Raw genomic sequence first — 13,301 nt, 5'->3', positions numbered from 1 at the left:
AATTTACATGGCGTTTAGTTCCATTATGCAGAATGAACTCAGAGTTTTTCTGAATGAAAAAGAAACTAAACACTCGCTGAGTACCGCCAAAACTTTGGACTGCTTTTCCATCCTGCCTGATTCCATTGCAACCTCCGGAAGGTGTAATACAAATGGCATCTTGCTGAAACAATGTTGTCAGGACATAAATAAACAGTGATAAGCTGGCATCAGTCAGAACATTATTGCAGAGATTCTCCTTCCCATTTTGGGGTTTGGATGATTGACAATAGATCTATTCACTCTCACAATCGATCGGTTGGCTACCGACATCCACATGGAGAGGACGTTATCTTGTACGCTTTTATAGTTGTAATAAATAATTGAGACTTGTGAGTTGTTGCAGGAACTATTATAATATATACTTCATGCGTTTCATTATAAGATATTTTGACTTTTTTAGTTCATCCATTTGGTTATGTTATCAAATGTATAGCAAAATGGATTACCAAAAAATCGAAATGACTTTTAATTTGAAACGAATGGAGTATAACGTTGGGTTAATGGAGCATTTGGTTCACACAAAACCCACCAAGTCTTTGACTTTTTGTGCCATGGACGTGATAAGAGTGGGTTAAATGCATTTCAGTATCTCTCAATTTAGAATCCTATAATGCATAAATATCAGAAGTTCACAGGTGATATTGTTATATATGTGTGCTTTCTTTCTATCTGTTTCTAGCACAATATCTGTAAATTTGTACATTGTGATCATTTACCAATTATTTTACATGTTTATCCACAATTTTAACTAGCGTTTCTTCTTGCATCGCAGTTTCCTGTGTCTTCAATATGCGTTTAGTTGAAACATCACTTAAGCTATATGAGCTCTTGTCGTAGCCCTTCTATTGTGACATGACATTAACTAGATTTTTGGCTTTAAAATTCTGATCTTATTAGCTAATGCATTTTTTATCCATGTTTAAGTTGAAAGTCTATGTCCTATATTGTGGGGCTGTTTGGTTGCTAGCCACAGTTTGCCACACTTTACCTTAGACAAGTTTGACCAAGTTGGCAAGTGTTTGGTTGACAACTAAGTTTAGACATGATTCTTTTGGGCTCCACATGTCATAGAGTTAAAAAGTGTGGCAAGATTCCTTTAGGCATGGCAAAGTGTGGTAACCCATTTGCTAGGCACACTTTTTGTGGCTTGCCACACTTGCCTAAAGTTAGTTGTGGTAAACTATGAGTAGCAACCAAACATCCCCTGTATCTTTTAGTCGAAACTCTGCCTTTTATTTTATTAAAAATTGATCATAAGTTAGTTACTACAATAGCATAAATAGTCATTCTAGTGTTCTAGATGTTGAATTTTCTCTATCTTAGAATTGTGTATCTTAGAACCAGTGAAGACTTGGTTGCCATATCCAATTTAGCAATATACTAAATTTTTCTCTATAAGGATATATAGTTTCATATGTTTGATCAAAGCAAAGTCACTATGCGGCATTGCGCTGACAAGATGGGGATCATTTTTTTTTTCTTAATACAATGAAGTGTAGCTCTTCTATGTTTTTCTTTAAAGAAATGATGAAAAGCAAAAACATAGAATGAAGTGTAGCTCTTCATGAAGCGAAAATGACCGATATTTGCACTGCCCCAAGTACGGAAAGGGAAGAAACGTGACAGTGATAAAATGGTGAAAAAGTACTTCCGACTTCACATATGTGCTCGTCGGTAGCCTTCTTGCCCTGTACGGTAGGGAGGGGGCAATGAAGCCCTACGCGGCTAGCCATGGTCAAAGTTGGGGGCTTGGGCCGGCTATCTGGAGTAGAGCGATCAATCAAAATTTCATTTTCTCCTGCATAATAGATCATATACACTACTTATATATGCGTGTTTTTTTGAAAGAAAAATACTTTAAAAGGGGACCAATCATGACGGTGTTCCGATTCGTGCAAAAAAAAGGCACAGGGTCGCCGCTGGTGGACAAGGACAGATTTGGAAGCTGCTGCCGTCAATTTCCTACGAAGCAGCGGAGAAGACAAAGGGTGCTTCGGCTGCCTCCACTCCATGGCCTTGTTCAGTTCCGAAAAGATTTCGGATTTCGGTACTGTAGCACTTTCGTTTGTTTGTGACAAATATTATCCAATTATGGACTAACTAAGATCAAAATATTCGTCTCGTGATTTCCAGCTAAACTGTGTAATTAGTTTTTGTTTTTGTTTATATTTAATGCTTTATGCATGTGCCGCAAGATTCGATGTGACGGGGAATCTTGAAAACTTTTTGTTTTTGGGTGAACTAAACAAGGCCCATGTGAGGAGACTCGAAGCAGAGCACCAATCGTTGTCGGCCAACTGTCTTGTTGCAATTCCATTCGCCGTACGTGGACTTCACACAGCCGCGCGAGCTACAGGTCGATTTTTTTTTTTTTTTTAACCCCCGGTGAAGCTAGATGGTCTGGAGCCTGGCTAGCCATTTTTGGTAGCCAGGTCACGGCCAGCCTTTTAGTTCGTAAAATTTTTGGATTTAACTATGTAGTATTTTTATTTTATTTGATAATTAATATCTAACTATTTAACTAATTAGGTTCAAAAGATTTATCTCGTAAATTATAAATAAACTATATAATAACTATTTTTTATCTATATTTAATGTTCTATATATACGTAAAGTTTTTAAGGAACTAAAGAGGTCGGTTCACATCACTGTACCGTAGCGTCACATTGCACTGCTCATAGTGCTGGTCATCGTCGTCTTCCATTCTACTACTTCACACCCTAGCCCTCGCTGGCTCCCCCTGGCACGTCATCATCGTCCGTCCCACCACCGGATCCAGCCCGGTGTCCAGATCCCTGAAGAGTGAAAGCCTAAACCCTGCGCATACCCTATATAGTGAAGGTTGTTTGTTTTATTCAAAATTTTTATATAAATATTATTTACTTTGTTATAACTGATTTTATCATTAAAGATACTTTAATAATAATTTATTTATTTTATATTATTTATATAAAAATTTTGAATAAGACGAATAATCAAGCAAAGAGTTTAAAAGTTATAAACGATATTTTTAATGAAACAGAGAGAGTAAGTTGTTGTTTGTCCTCACAAAGCTATAGGGGCGGAGCTAAAGGATGAGAATGAGGGGAGCTGGGACACGTGCGCGACGGGAGAAGGCTGAGCAGCATGCAGGACTAGATGCTTTAAGTGTTGGGGTCATGTACAATTGCCAAAGGTCTTGTTTAGGCCTTGTTTAGTTCCCAAAAAATTTTGCAAAATTTTTCAGATTTTCCATCACGTCGAATCTTTAGACGCATGCATGGAGTATTAAATATAGATGAAAATAAAAACTAATTGCACGGTTTGGTCGAAATTGTCAAGACAAATTTTTTGAGCCTAGTTAGTTCATGATTGGACAATTTTTGTCAATACAAACGAAAGTGCTACAGTGTCGATTTTACAAAATTTTTTGGAACTAAACAAGACCTTAGTTCCAAAATTTTTAGAAAATGGATACTGTAGCACTTCCGTTTGTACGTGACAAATATTGTTTAATTATAGACTACCTAGGCTCAAAAGAATCGTCTCATAAATTACAAGCAAGCTGTGTAATTAGTTTTTATTTTTGTCTATATTTAATATTCTATGCATATGCACAAAGATTCGATGTAACAGGAAATCTTGAAAAAATTTTGGGTTTTGAAAATTTTTGGGTTTTGAGAAAAAACTAAACAAGTCCTAAATAATATCTAAATAATATCGGGACGACGGTAGAACGATGGTATTTTAGGAACAGAGAGAGTATGTCTTAGCTAAGGTCACCGATGGACGGAAGAAAATTTGACAGACTCCGGTGAATTTAACACTAAGACCGTCAGGAAACTATCTTTTATAAACTAGAGAGTTAAACCTCAGTCCATTCATAAATAACGATTGAACTTATCTGGCTTATCAGCCATAGAACAATGTTTTTCTTTGACAATATATCAACTTCAGCTGGCTTAACAGTCGGAGAAACTATCAGCAGAACAGCACGCCCGCCTGAAGTTAATTTATTGAGAGAGAAAAACACTATTTTATAGCTGATAGCCAGCTAAATTAACAGTTATGTTTGAATCAAATTTCACTGTGGTTTAACTCTATAGTTTATTTGATGTATATATATATATATATATATATATATATATATATTCAACATCCTCATTGTGAACCTCATATTCAGCTGTCCTGAAACCTGATGCATGCGTGAATCCTGATATTTGCGTGAAAACAAGCTCACAGCATGAAATCAGCTTGCATGTGGTGTGAATGATAATTCTGGATTTGTAGCGTGAAAACAAGCTTGACATATGAAGCCTGGCTTTGTTCGTAAGGCCTTGTTTAGTTCCGTCCGAAAATCCAAAATTTTTTCAAGATTTGTTATCACATTGAATCTTTAGACACATGCATGAAGCATTAAATATAGATGAAAACAAAAACTAATTACACATTTTATCTGTAATTTGCGAGACGAATCTTTTAAGCCTAGTTAGTCTATAGTTGGCACATTTTATCTGTAATTTGCGAGACGAATCTTTTAAGCCTAGTTAGTCTATAGTTGGATAATATTTGTCATATACAAACGAAAGTGCTACAGTGACCGTTTTCGTAATATCATGTTTACTTTAACTATTGCAGCTCGTCTCGGAAACGGTGAAATGAAACCTCCCCTACTAAGGTTTTGTTTGGCAACACTACAAGAAATTATCTTATACATGTACTTTCGTTACAGACAAGAGAAAATGTGTCACAGTTAACTCATGACGATCGCAAAAAACGTCATGTATCCCACGTCATACATTTATTGGAGCGAAATGGACCGTCACAGATTGGTTTTCTCGTTCGTCATGGATGAACTGGTCACAACAATAGCAAAGGACAATAGTGATGAAATAAACCGCCACAAATTGACATTTGAGTTTGTCATGGATTAGTTGTCCATCTATTGAATCCAATCCAAGTCGAGATCCAAACCACAGTGTCGACGAAAGCTAGTCGGCAGTCTACCTTGGGGTATACCCACGGTAGTAGTTTATCGGTAGACGGTGCACAAGCTACGAACTTGATGGTGACGCAAGACACGGGCAAAGTTTTTATCTGGGTTCGGCCGCCGTGTGGGCGTAATACCTACATCCTGCGTCTGGTTGTATTGAATTGTGTTGAGATGAGTTATCCTAGGGGGGTCCCTTGCCTCTCCTTATATAGTCCAGAGGGCAGGGTTATAAATCCAGAAACTAATCCTAGTCGATTACAATTGTCATAGATAGTACGATATCAATTCCTATTCTAACCGACTAGAATTCGGCTTGATCTCCACGTCTTGTTTCCTTGGGCGAAACTCCGAGCCGTTGGATCAAGCCTCGAACTGTCTTCGTGATGGGTCAAGTCTCCTGGCCCAAGTCTAGCCGTAAGGGTATAGGGGTTTATACCCCCACAGCTAGTCCCCGAGCACCATGTATTATGATCTAACACGTCGTCTTGAGCTTCTTCGACTAGTAAGGCTTGACATCTTTGATAAGCAGAAAAGTCACCCAAACAGTTGCAACTGTATTTTAACCAACTTAAAAAACAGTTGATCAACATTGACATTGAAGAAGTAGGTTGTTCGAAGAATGCATGGTGCTCTTAATCAAAAAAGATTTCTTTCCTGGTGAAGTGTGCCCACTTTACTTTTCTGAAAAGTACAGACTTTCAAAAAGCAAGCATGTTCACCGCAAGGTGAAGTGTGCCCACTTAGTCCCCGAGCCTGGTAGTAGGTGACGTATGCACGTGGTGCCACGGTCAAAAAAGTCTTCATAGAAATTCTAAAACTGAGATGCATCGCCAGATGCATCGTACCGATGTAGTCCCCGAGCTTGCTGGAAGGCAAAGTATGAGCCTTGTAGCAAGGTCTAAAAAATAAAATTACCCCTCAGTTGTACATGAGTCCAATTCATATGTAACTGAAAAGAAGAGTCCGCAAACTGTGGTCGAAGAGTGATCGAAGCAAGTCCCAAGCACAGCATCGGGAGTGATTGATGAGTCTCTGAGCACGATTGGTAGTCAGCACAGTCCCCGAGCACAACATAGAGCATGATCGACCAGTCCCCGAGCATAGTTGGGAACCTAAATGTACTCGGTACAGTCCCCAGACTTTCAAACTAGTGTGCTAATCGGCCAGTCCCCGAGCGTATCATGCTCGGTGGTCGGTACAATCAATCGATATATCAAATTAACAGACTGATCGATCAGTCCCCGAGCATGTCATGCTCGGTGGTCAGTGCAGTCAACCAAATTGTCGAATGAACAGACTGGTCGAACAGTCCCCGAGTATGTCATGCTCGGTGGTCGGTACAGTCAACCTTATTGTCGAATGAACAGACTGGTCGGCTAGTCCCCGAGTATGTCATGCTCGGTGGTCGGTACAGTCAACCTTATTGTCGAATGAACAGACTGGTCGGCCAGTACCTGAGTATGTCATGCTCGGTGGTCGGTACAGTCAACCTTATTGTCGAATGAACAGACTGGTCGGCCAGTCTCCGAGTATGTCATGCTCGGTGGTCGGGACAGTCATGTTCGTTCCTCCAACAGACCCACTTGTGTTTGAAAAAAGTATATCACCGCATTAATGCACGATGTGACAGAGCATCCTGACACACTGTCAAGCTGTTGCGTAAAAAGGCGAGCCTGGTAACTGTGCAGCCGCTCTTTGCGCGGTCCAAGAAAAAGGAAACCACCAATTATACAGAAAAGTCACCATATTAACTGGCGGTAATTATTGAGAACCGAAACGTCGCGTCCGCCGCAGGATCCGCCCACTTCCCCAGAATGTGGGAAGTGGTAGAGGTGGGGCTGTTGTTATAAAAGCCCAAGGTCATATCCTTGTTTTTTACCCGGTAGTTGCATACTATTGCCAAGCCTCCATCTTTCTCAGCACCTTCAAACCTCAAAACCGAGCTCGAGACTCTTTCAAGAGTTAAAATGGCGAAGAGCGATGCCAAGAAGAGGGCCGAGATGATGGCCAAGGAATGGAAGAAGTCCCGGAGCAACACAAGGTCCCTCAACGACCTCGTCGAAAAGGGGCTCCTGCACAATCAAGAACTCGGAGGATGGAGGGCACCGGAGGGGGAGAGCTACCCCGACCCCCGCGCCGGTGAGATTGTAGTCTTCGAGGATTTCTTTAAAAGGGGTTTTGGGATTCCCGTTCATCCTTTTCTCCAGGGTCTTCTCCTCTACTATGAGATCGGGATTTGCAATTTGCACCCGAACTCTATTCTTCTTATCTCCACATTCATCCATCTGTGCGAGGCCTATGTTGGAATAGAGCCGCACTTCGATCTCTTCCGCTATCTTTTCTGTCTGAGGAAGAAAGGAGCAGTTGGAGGCTCCAAGATTGCAGGTGGAGTATACCTCAATCTGCGCGACGGGATGAAGAACCGGTACCTCAGCTGCCCATGGAACACTTCCCTCACCGAATGGTACAAGAAGTGGTTCTACATCAGGGAAGAGCCGGGCAGCGCCACGTTCTGCGATGTGGGCTACATCCCCGAGAAGAGGGTCAGCTGGACAGACCGTCCGGAATACACTGGGCAAGTGGTAGATCTGATGAGCCTGATCGACTGGTCCCGGTTAGACGGGCCAGGAGTAGTCGGGAACTTCCTTGTGCGTCGAGTGATGCCTTGCCAGAGGAGGATACACTCGGCGTATGAGTACGCGGGGAGCCAAGACCCGATCAGGATGTGCCCGGATGGTCTGGAGAAGGCAGAAGTTCAGCAGCTGATGAACGAGTTATTCAACTTGTCGGATGATAACTTCGTTCGAAGTGACGACCGGATGCATGCCTTCAAGCTAGGACGACCAACTCCTAAGGTAAACAAGTACCTTTATTGATTTGTATTGTTACGCGAACACTGTAGTCTCTTGATTGATAACCTGCTGTTTATTTTATTGTAGATAGGAGACGTGGACCGGTGCGCGGTGTATGTGTCACTGGCACATGGCATGGAGAATCCCTCAGGGATGGACCCGCCGGAGGGCGATGCTGCTCGGTGTCCTCAATACACCAGCAGTGAAGAGGAACAAAACCGCCCCGCGCCGACCACTGAAGATAGCGTGGCGGGGAAGAGGCCGATGGCCTTGGAGCCATCCGGAACAGAGGCGTTGCCGGCGGAGACCATCCAGGCCCCGAAGCGTCGCCGGCTCGTGAGGATCGCCGACGACGAGGAAGAAGAGGACGAAGCTGACGACGGATTTGGTCACAGATTGTCAAAAATACGTCACAGTCAACTATCCATGACGTACGACAAATCCGTCATGTATCTCACGTCATACATTTGTTGCACCGAATTGAGCCGTCATGGATTCATATTTATTTCCGTCATGGATTGCATGGTCTGGAAGCATAGCAAAAGGGTATTGTGATGATCTAAACTGTCATGGATTTGGTCCACGTCAGCTATAGGCCCAAATTTTTTGTTCAAATACGACTTAAATTCAAATTTGAATCAACATCACATGAAGATCGTCACAGATCACAACCAAATATCATCACAGATCACAACCTATTTTCATCACAGAAAAGGTTTAGAAAACAAAAGATCAGGTACAGATGATCAATGCCATCTCCATTACATGTTAATCCTATCTCCAGAACATAGGGTATCAGTTACAGAGAAAATGGCAAGACTTACACATGTCAATGTCATCACCATTACAAGTCTCAACACATTTCAAACAAATATCAACACATTTCTTGGACACTTGATGTAGTGGAAGAGGACCAAAATACATCTTCTTTAACTTATAGCGTCGTTGGCGAACAACATTCTTCAGCATAGCCACACATGCTTTTTTCACATGGATTGAGGTTTTATCCACTTCAAACTTGGACTGCATTTAACAAGATTACAAGTACATGAAATATTTGTTTGAAACAAACATAGGAGCAGCATTATACAGGAGATACTTGCATGTACAAGAGATCAAATTCAGAGTAGGGAGGTCACCTCATACAGAAACTGGACATGAAACTTCTTACAGCTTGGACAAAAAAACTGCAACTATCCTGGTTGCATTGTCTAATCAGCTCCTCTCATAAAGCAAAGTTCACATGGATTAGATGCCGCAATCCTGCAAATGCGAGCAAGAGCCTTAGTAAATATTTTTCAGCAGATGGATATATATAAAACATTAAAAGGTTATTTTGCCATGTATCTAATAGAAAGCATTACTACAAGACTGTGTACTGTATTGACATCAAGGAAGAGGTGGAGAGAACTACTTGTCATTTATTTGCAATTCTCTGCTATCAATGGACGACTATTTTTGAATGTGTGACCTTGTCATATGACTATATGAGTACACTGGACATGAGCCAAATTTACTTTCTAGTGGTTTCAGTAAAATAAGAACCAAGCGCGACTCCAAATTTTAGTAGAATTCCAACAAATATAGTGGTAACTCCAAAAAATTCACTGCATCAGGTTACTGGTCTTTGAACTTGTTTCCCTGAAAATGACATATATGCAATATTAACTCACATGTAAGCTGACATGTACAATAAAGACCAAAACTAGCTAGATCTTTCATTCAAAAAAAATAAAGCACCAAAACTAGCTAGATCTCTATTTTTAATAATAATTTTCTAATTGCACGTTGCCACAGGTTAGAACAGCCAACACACTGTCAATAGTAAGACTATAGCATGAAAAAAATGAAAATTAAGGGGAAAGGTCTGTTCCCATCAAGCAGTTGCTAATATTTTGTTTTGATGGGATAGCGATTGCTAATATTACAGAGACGACAATGGAGAATAAAGATTTATGTAGGGCCGCTGAGGCAAAACTTATAATAGCTTGTTAGCTTCTCGCACCCACCTTTTCTGAAATCATATCAAGTTTCTTAACCCAGCCATGTTTAGTGCCGTAAGATACTAAAGCAACTGCAAGTGGAGGATCCGGTCTGAGGCATTCAAAAACTACTAGTAATTCTTAACTAGGAATTAAAAAACCTGAATCCAAAACTAGGAATTCTTAACGACTAGTACAACCCGACCAATCAACGAACCCAGCGCTGGCTGGGGGATGGCGGCACGTACCCTTGACGAACTCCTTGAGGTCGGCGGCGTGGAGCGAGGGTGGCGACGGCGACGGGATTATGCAGCCGGAGTGAGGGCTCCTCGTCTCCGTCGTCGTCGGTGTCCCGCTGCAGATCCCGTAGGCAAGTGGTGGATCCGGTCTGAGGCCGCGTCGTCGGCGTCCCGCTCCAGATCCCGCTCCAGAGGCCGCCGCCATCGGTGTCCCGCTCCAGATCCCGCTCCGGTGTCGCCGTCGGTGTCCCGCTCCAGAGGCCGAGCCGCGCCGCCGCGGGAGCAGGTGCGTGCTGGCAAGGAGAGGAGACAAGGAGTCAGAGAGAAGAGAGAGCGGCGGGTGTGGGTAGTGTTGAGGAGTTAGGGTTAGGAGGCTCATTTATCTCAGGTGGGCATAACTTGGACCGTTGGATGAATTTAGACGAACGAGATCGTCCAGCTACTTTTTTGGGCCAATGGGCATATAGCCCGAAGTTGTAGCTCATGACCAGATTTAGAGTATACTAATAGTTTTAGTTAATAAAAATGTCTTTTACAGTCCAAAACTTTTTTAAAAGCAACAACTTGTATATATGTTGTTGTGTACGAGTTCTAGAAATTTTTGAATAAGTTTACTATTTTCTATAGTTTAAATAATTTTCTATGTGCTTGTTAAAAGTAATTTTGTTGAACTGTGTGTAGCTCCAGTTAGATTCAAAAAAAGATTTTAATAAGGGGAAGGCTCACTAGCTATTTTTTCGCAAGTCGCGCATTTTTTCGCGTAAAATCGCGTGCTACGCGGTCGGTGGGATTCGAACCTGAGACCTCACCCTCGCGCGTACCCTCCTCTACCACTTCACCTATCACTCACTTGTGTATATAATAGAGTTTAGTTCCCCACATACTATCATAAACAGGCGTTTTTGTAGTCGGGTAAGCCTCATTTTTTACACAGGCGTTTTTTAATTAAAACTGCTGGCTTTGAGCACTTTTGTACTAGTGTTCATAAAAATATATTTTCTATCATACATTTGTTGGTGCATGTTAGGCCCAGGCTCAGCTCCACAGCTTGTTTAAGGTTTTTTCAATGGTATTTTCAAAACTTTCTGTCTCTAGTTTAATACAAATTAAATGTAATAATAACCAAAATCATTTGGTCACGGATACAAATCAGCGCCACGTTGCATGATTTAATTGTGACCAAATCAGCCATTCGTCACAGATACACAAGTGAAGTGCCACAATACTCTGTGACGGTTAGCCTGTCACAGTTACATCACCCTAAAAATGACTAGTGTAATTCTGTGATGATTTTTAAAAAGGTCATAAGAAAACGTCATGTAAAGCACCATTTCTACTCCGTCTCTGGTCCGAAGGCCGCGCAGTCGGCCTGACATCGCGCCGATCGATGCTGGTCGGGTGACCAGTGATCCTCCTACCCCGCACACCGAGCCGACACGACTTGGAGGGGCAGAGGCGACAGTGGCGACTGGCAGGACTAGGAGGAGGTTCTTTGCAGCGACGCACAGGAGCTCCGACCTGTGAGTTCCACGACATGGCTTCTGCACTTCCTTTCGTCTTGTTGTTTTTATTTTTATTTTGTTGCGAGTTGTGACGTCGACATGATATATTCTTTTTGCTAGTATGGCGTCGGATGTTGATCTGGGCAACGTCACCGGCCATAGAACGGCTGAACCGGCGGCTGTCGTTGAGAACGCCGCCGAGCAGACCACCCAGGAGCCAACCGAGGAGCAGCCCGCGGCTGTGACTGTGGCGGAGACTGTCGAGGAGGACTCGGCTCAGGCGAGGATCAGGGCGAGCACCTCGGTGAGGGACGATGAGGCTGCAAGGACGCCTCCCCCGAGTAGTGTCGCGGAGGAGGGAGATAGAGCCCCGACTCCCCTGCCCGCTGAAGAGAGAAGAGCCCCAACTCCCCCCAGGCGGAGGCTTCTTCGCCAAAGGGCTCCCCTGGTCGGGGTAAGGGTTCTGTGGTACCTGTTACCACGGCTGGGGGTAGCGTGGAGGGTGAGGAGGCCCAGGCGACCTCCTACGACGAGGTGGAGGAGATCCAAGGGCGCCCCCAGGATGGTCGCCAACACGTTTTCGTGTGGCGCCAATGTAGGGACCACTTCATCGGTCACGAAGAGCTCGCCGAGACCGAGGAGGCGGCCAGGGTAGAGCGCGCTGCCAAGCGGCTTGTCGAAGAAGTCAAGGTAAGTATTCTTGTGTTCTGCCAAAATGTATATGCATTGTTGTTTGTTTGCTTCACAATACATATAATTCTTGCAGGGTGCAATGAAGACGGTGAAGTACCGAAAGAGGTGCTTCGACCAAATTGAGGGCATCGTCGCCGAGAAGAAGGCCCTGACCGCAGAGGTAGACCGCCTGCGGTCGGAGGGCGAGGAGAAGGCGGCCGAGGCGGCAGATCAGGAGGAGCGTCTGCTCGATCTGAATCGGCGACTAGCCGACAAGGATCGGGAGAAGAAAGGTAAATCATGGGTTCCGAGCAGCTGTAGTTAACTGCGTGGCCGGTTTTGTTGACCAACGATTGTTTCTGTAGATCTGGAGGAGGAGATTGAGCGCCTCCGAGGAGAAAGGGAGCGACTCGACCAGGAGCGTACTGGCGCACTGGAGGCCGGGCGCCAGGCTGGCGAGGAGCTAAGGAACAAGAGTCGGGAGTTGGCTGGTGAGAGCCGTGTCACCCCCCCTTTTTTTGTTTTTGGCTACGCAGTGTTTCTTTTTGCGTGTTCATACTGACTTCTTTGCTTGGGAAATTTTGTCATAGTGCTTAAAGTTAATACTAAGAAGCATCTCAACGAGCTGGTCAAGGATCGGGACTCATGGAAGACCAACTGTATCAAGATCTAGAAAGGAGTGGCCCCGATGCTCGACTTGATCAGCCCCGAGCTCCCTGAAGACCAGCCCCGTGCACCGAGGCTGACCCCGGTCGAGAAGGCGCAGCATGTGTGGGGTTGGCTTCAGCAATTCGTCAAGAACTTTGGGGAGTTTGCCGGGGCGCACGTCCTCAGCATGGTACGTGCCCACTACCCCCTAGTCGACTTGTCCCGGCTGGAGAGGGGGTATCCCAAGGAGGTTGGTCCGCAGGAGGCAAATGACCTTCGCGTCAGCCTGCTCGACCTGTCGTTGACAGTGATCGGCGACATAAACCTCTGTGGGACGTCTACTCCCCTCAACCAACCCGGATCAGACAAGTCAGCCAGGGAGTTGTCGGGGG

The 13,301-nt window shown here is 43.9% G+C and overlaps 1 protein-coding gene and 1 long non-coding RNA gene across 3 annotated transcripts; one reads left to right on the top strand and one right to left on the bottom strand.

Annotated features, from left to right (window-relative positions):
* Nucleotides 8,532-10,459, bottom strand: LOC8071005. 2 transcript variants are annotated; one of them, XR_002455468.1, is made up of 3 exons: nucleotides 10,097-10,459; nucleotides 9,006-9,507; nucleotides 8,532-8,889 (listed from the first exon to the last, which is right to left on the bottom strand). It is a non-coding gene; the product is annotated as an uncharacterized LOC8071005 (long non-coding RNA). The 2 variants fall into 2 exon arrangements; XR_002455467.1 differs by having other exon boundaries at nucleotides 9,006-9,129; nucleotides 10,097-10,453.
* On the top strand, nucleotides 11,711-12,934 carry LOC110437258 (uncharacterized protein KIAA2012-like). Its single transcript, XM_021465641.1, has 5 exons — nucleotides 11,711-12,057; nucleotides 12,189-12,279; nucleotides 12,356-12,554; nucleotides 12,627-12,752; nucleotides 12,852-12,934. Exons 1-5 carry the CDS (start codon nucleotides 11,711-11,713, stop codon nucleotides 12,932-12,934), a joined length of 846 nt encoding a protein of 281 aa, XP_021321316.1.

Source organism: Sorghum bicolor, chromosome 7 (genome assembly GCF_000003195.3).
Source record: "Sorghum bicolor cultivar BTx623 chromosome 7, Sorghum_bicolor_NCBIv3, whole genome shotgun sequence".
NCBI classification, from domain to species: Eukaryota; Viridiplantae; Streptophyta; class Magnoliopsida; order Poales; family Poaceae; genus Sorghum; species Sorghum bicolor.
The sequence above is the reverse complement of the archived record's forward strand: the minus strand, read 5'-3'. Positions and strand labels throughout refer to the sequence as shown.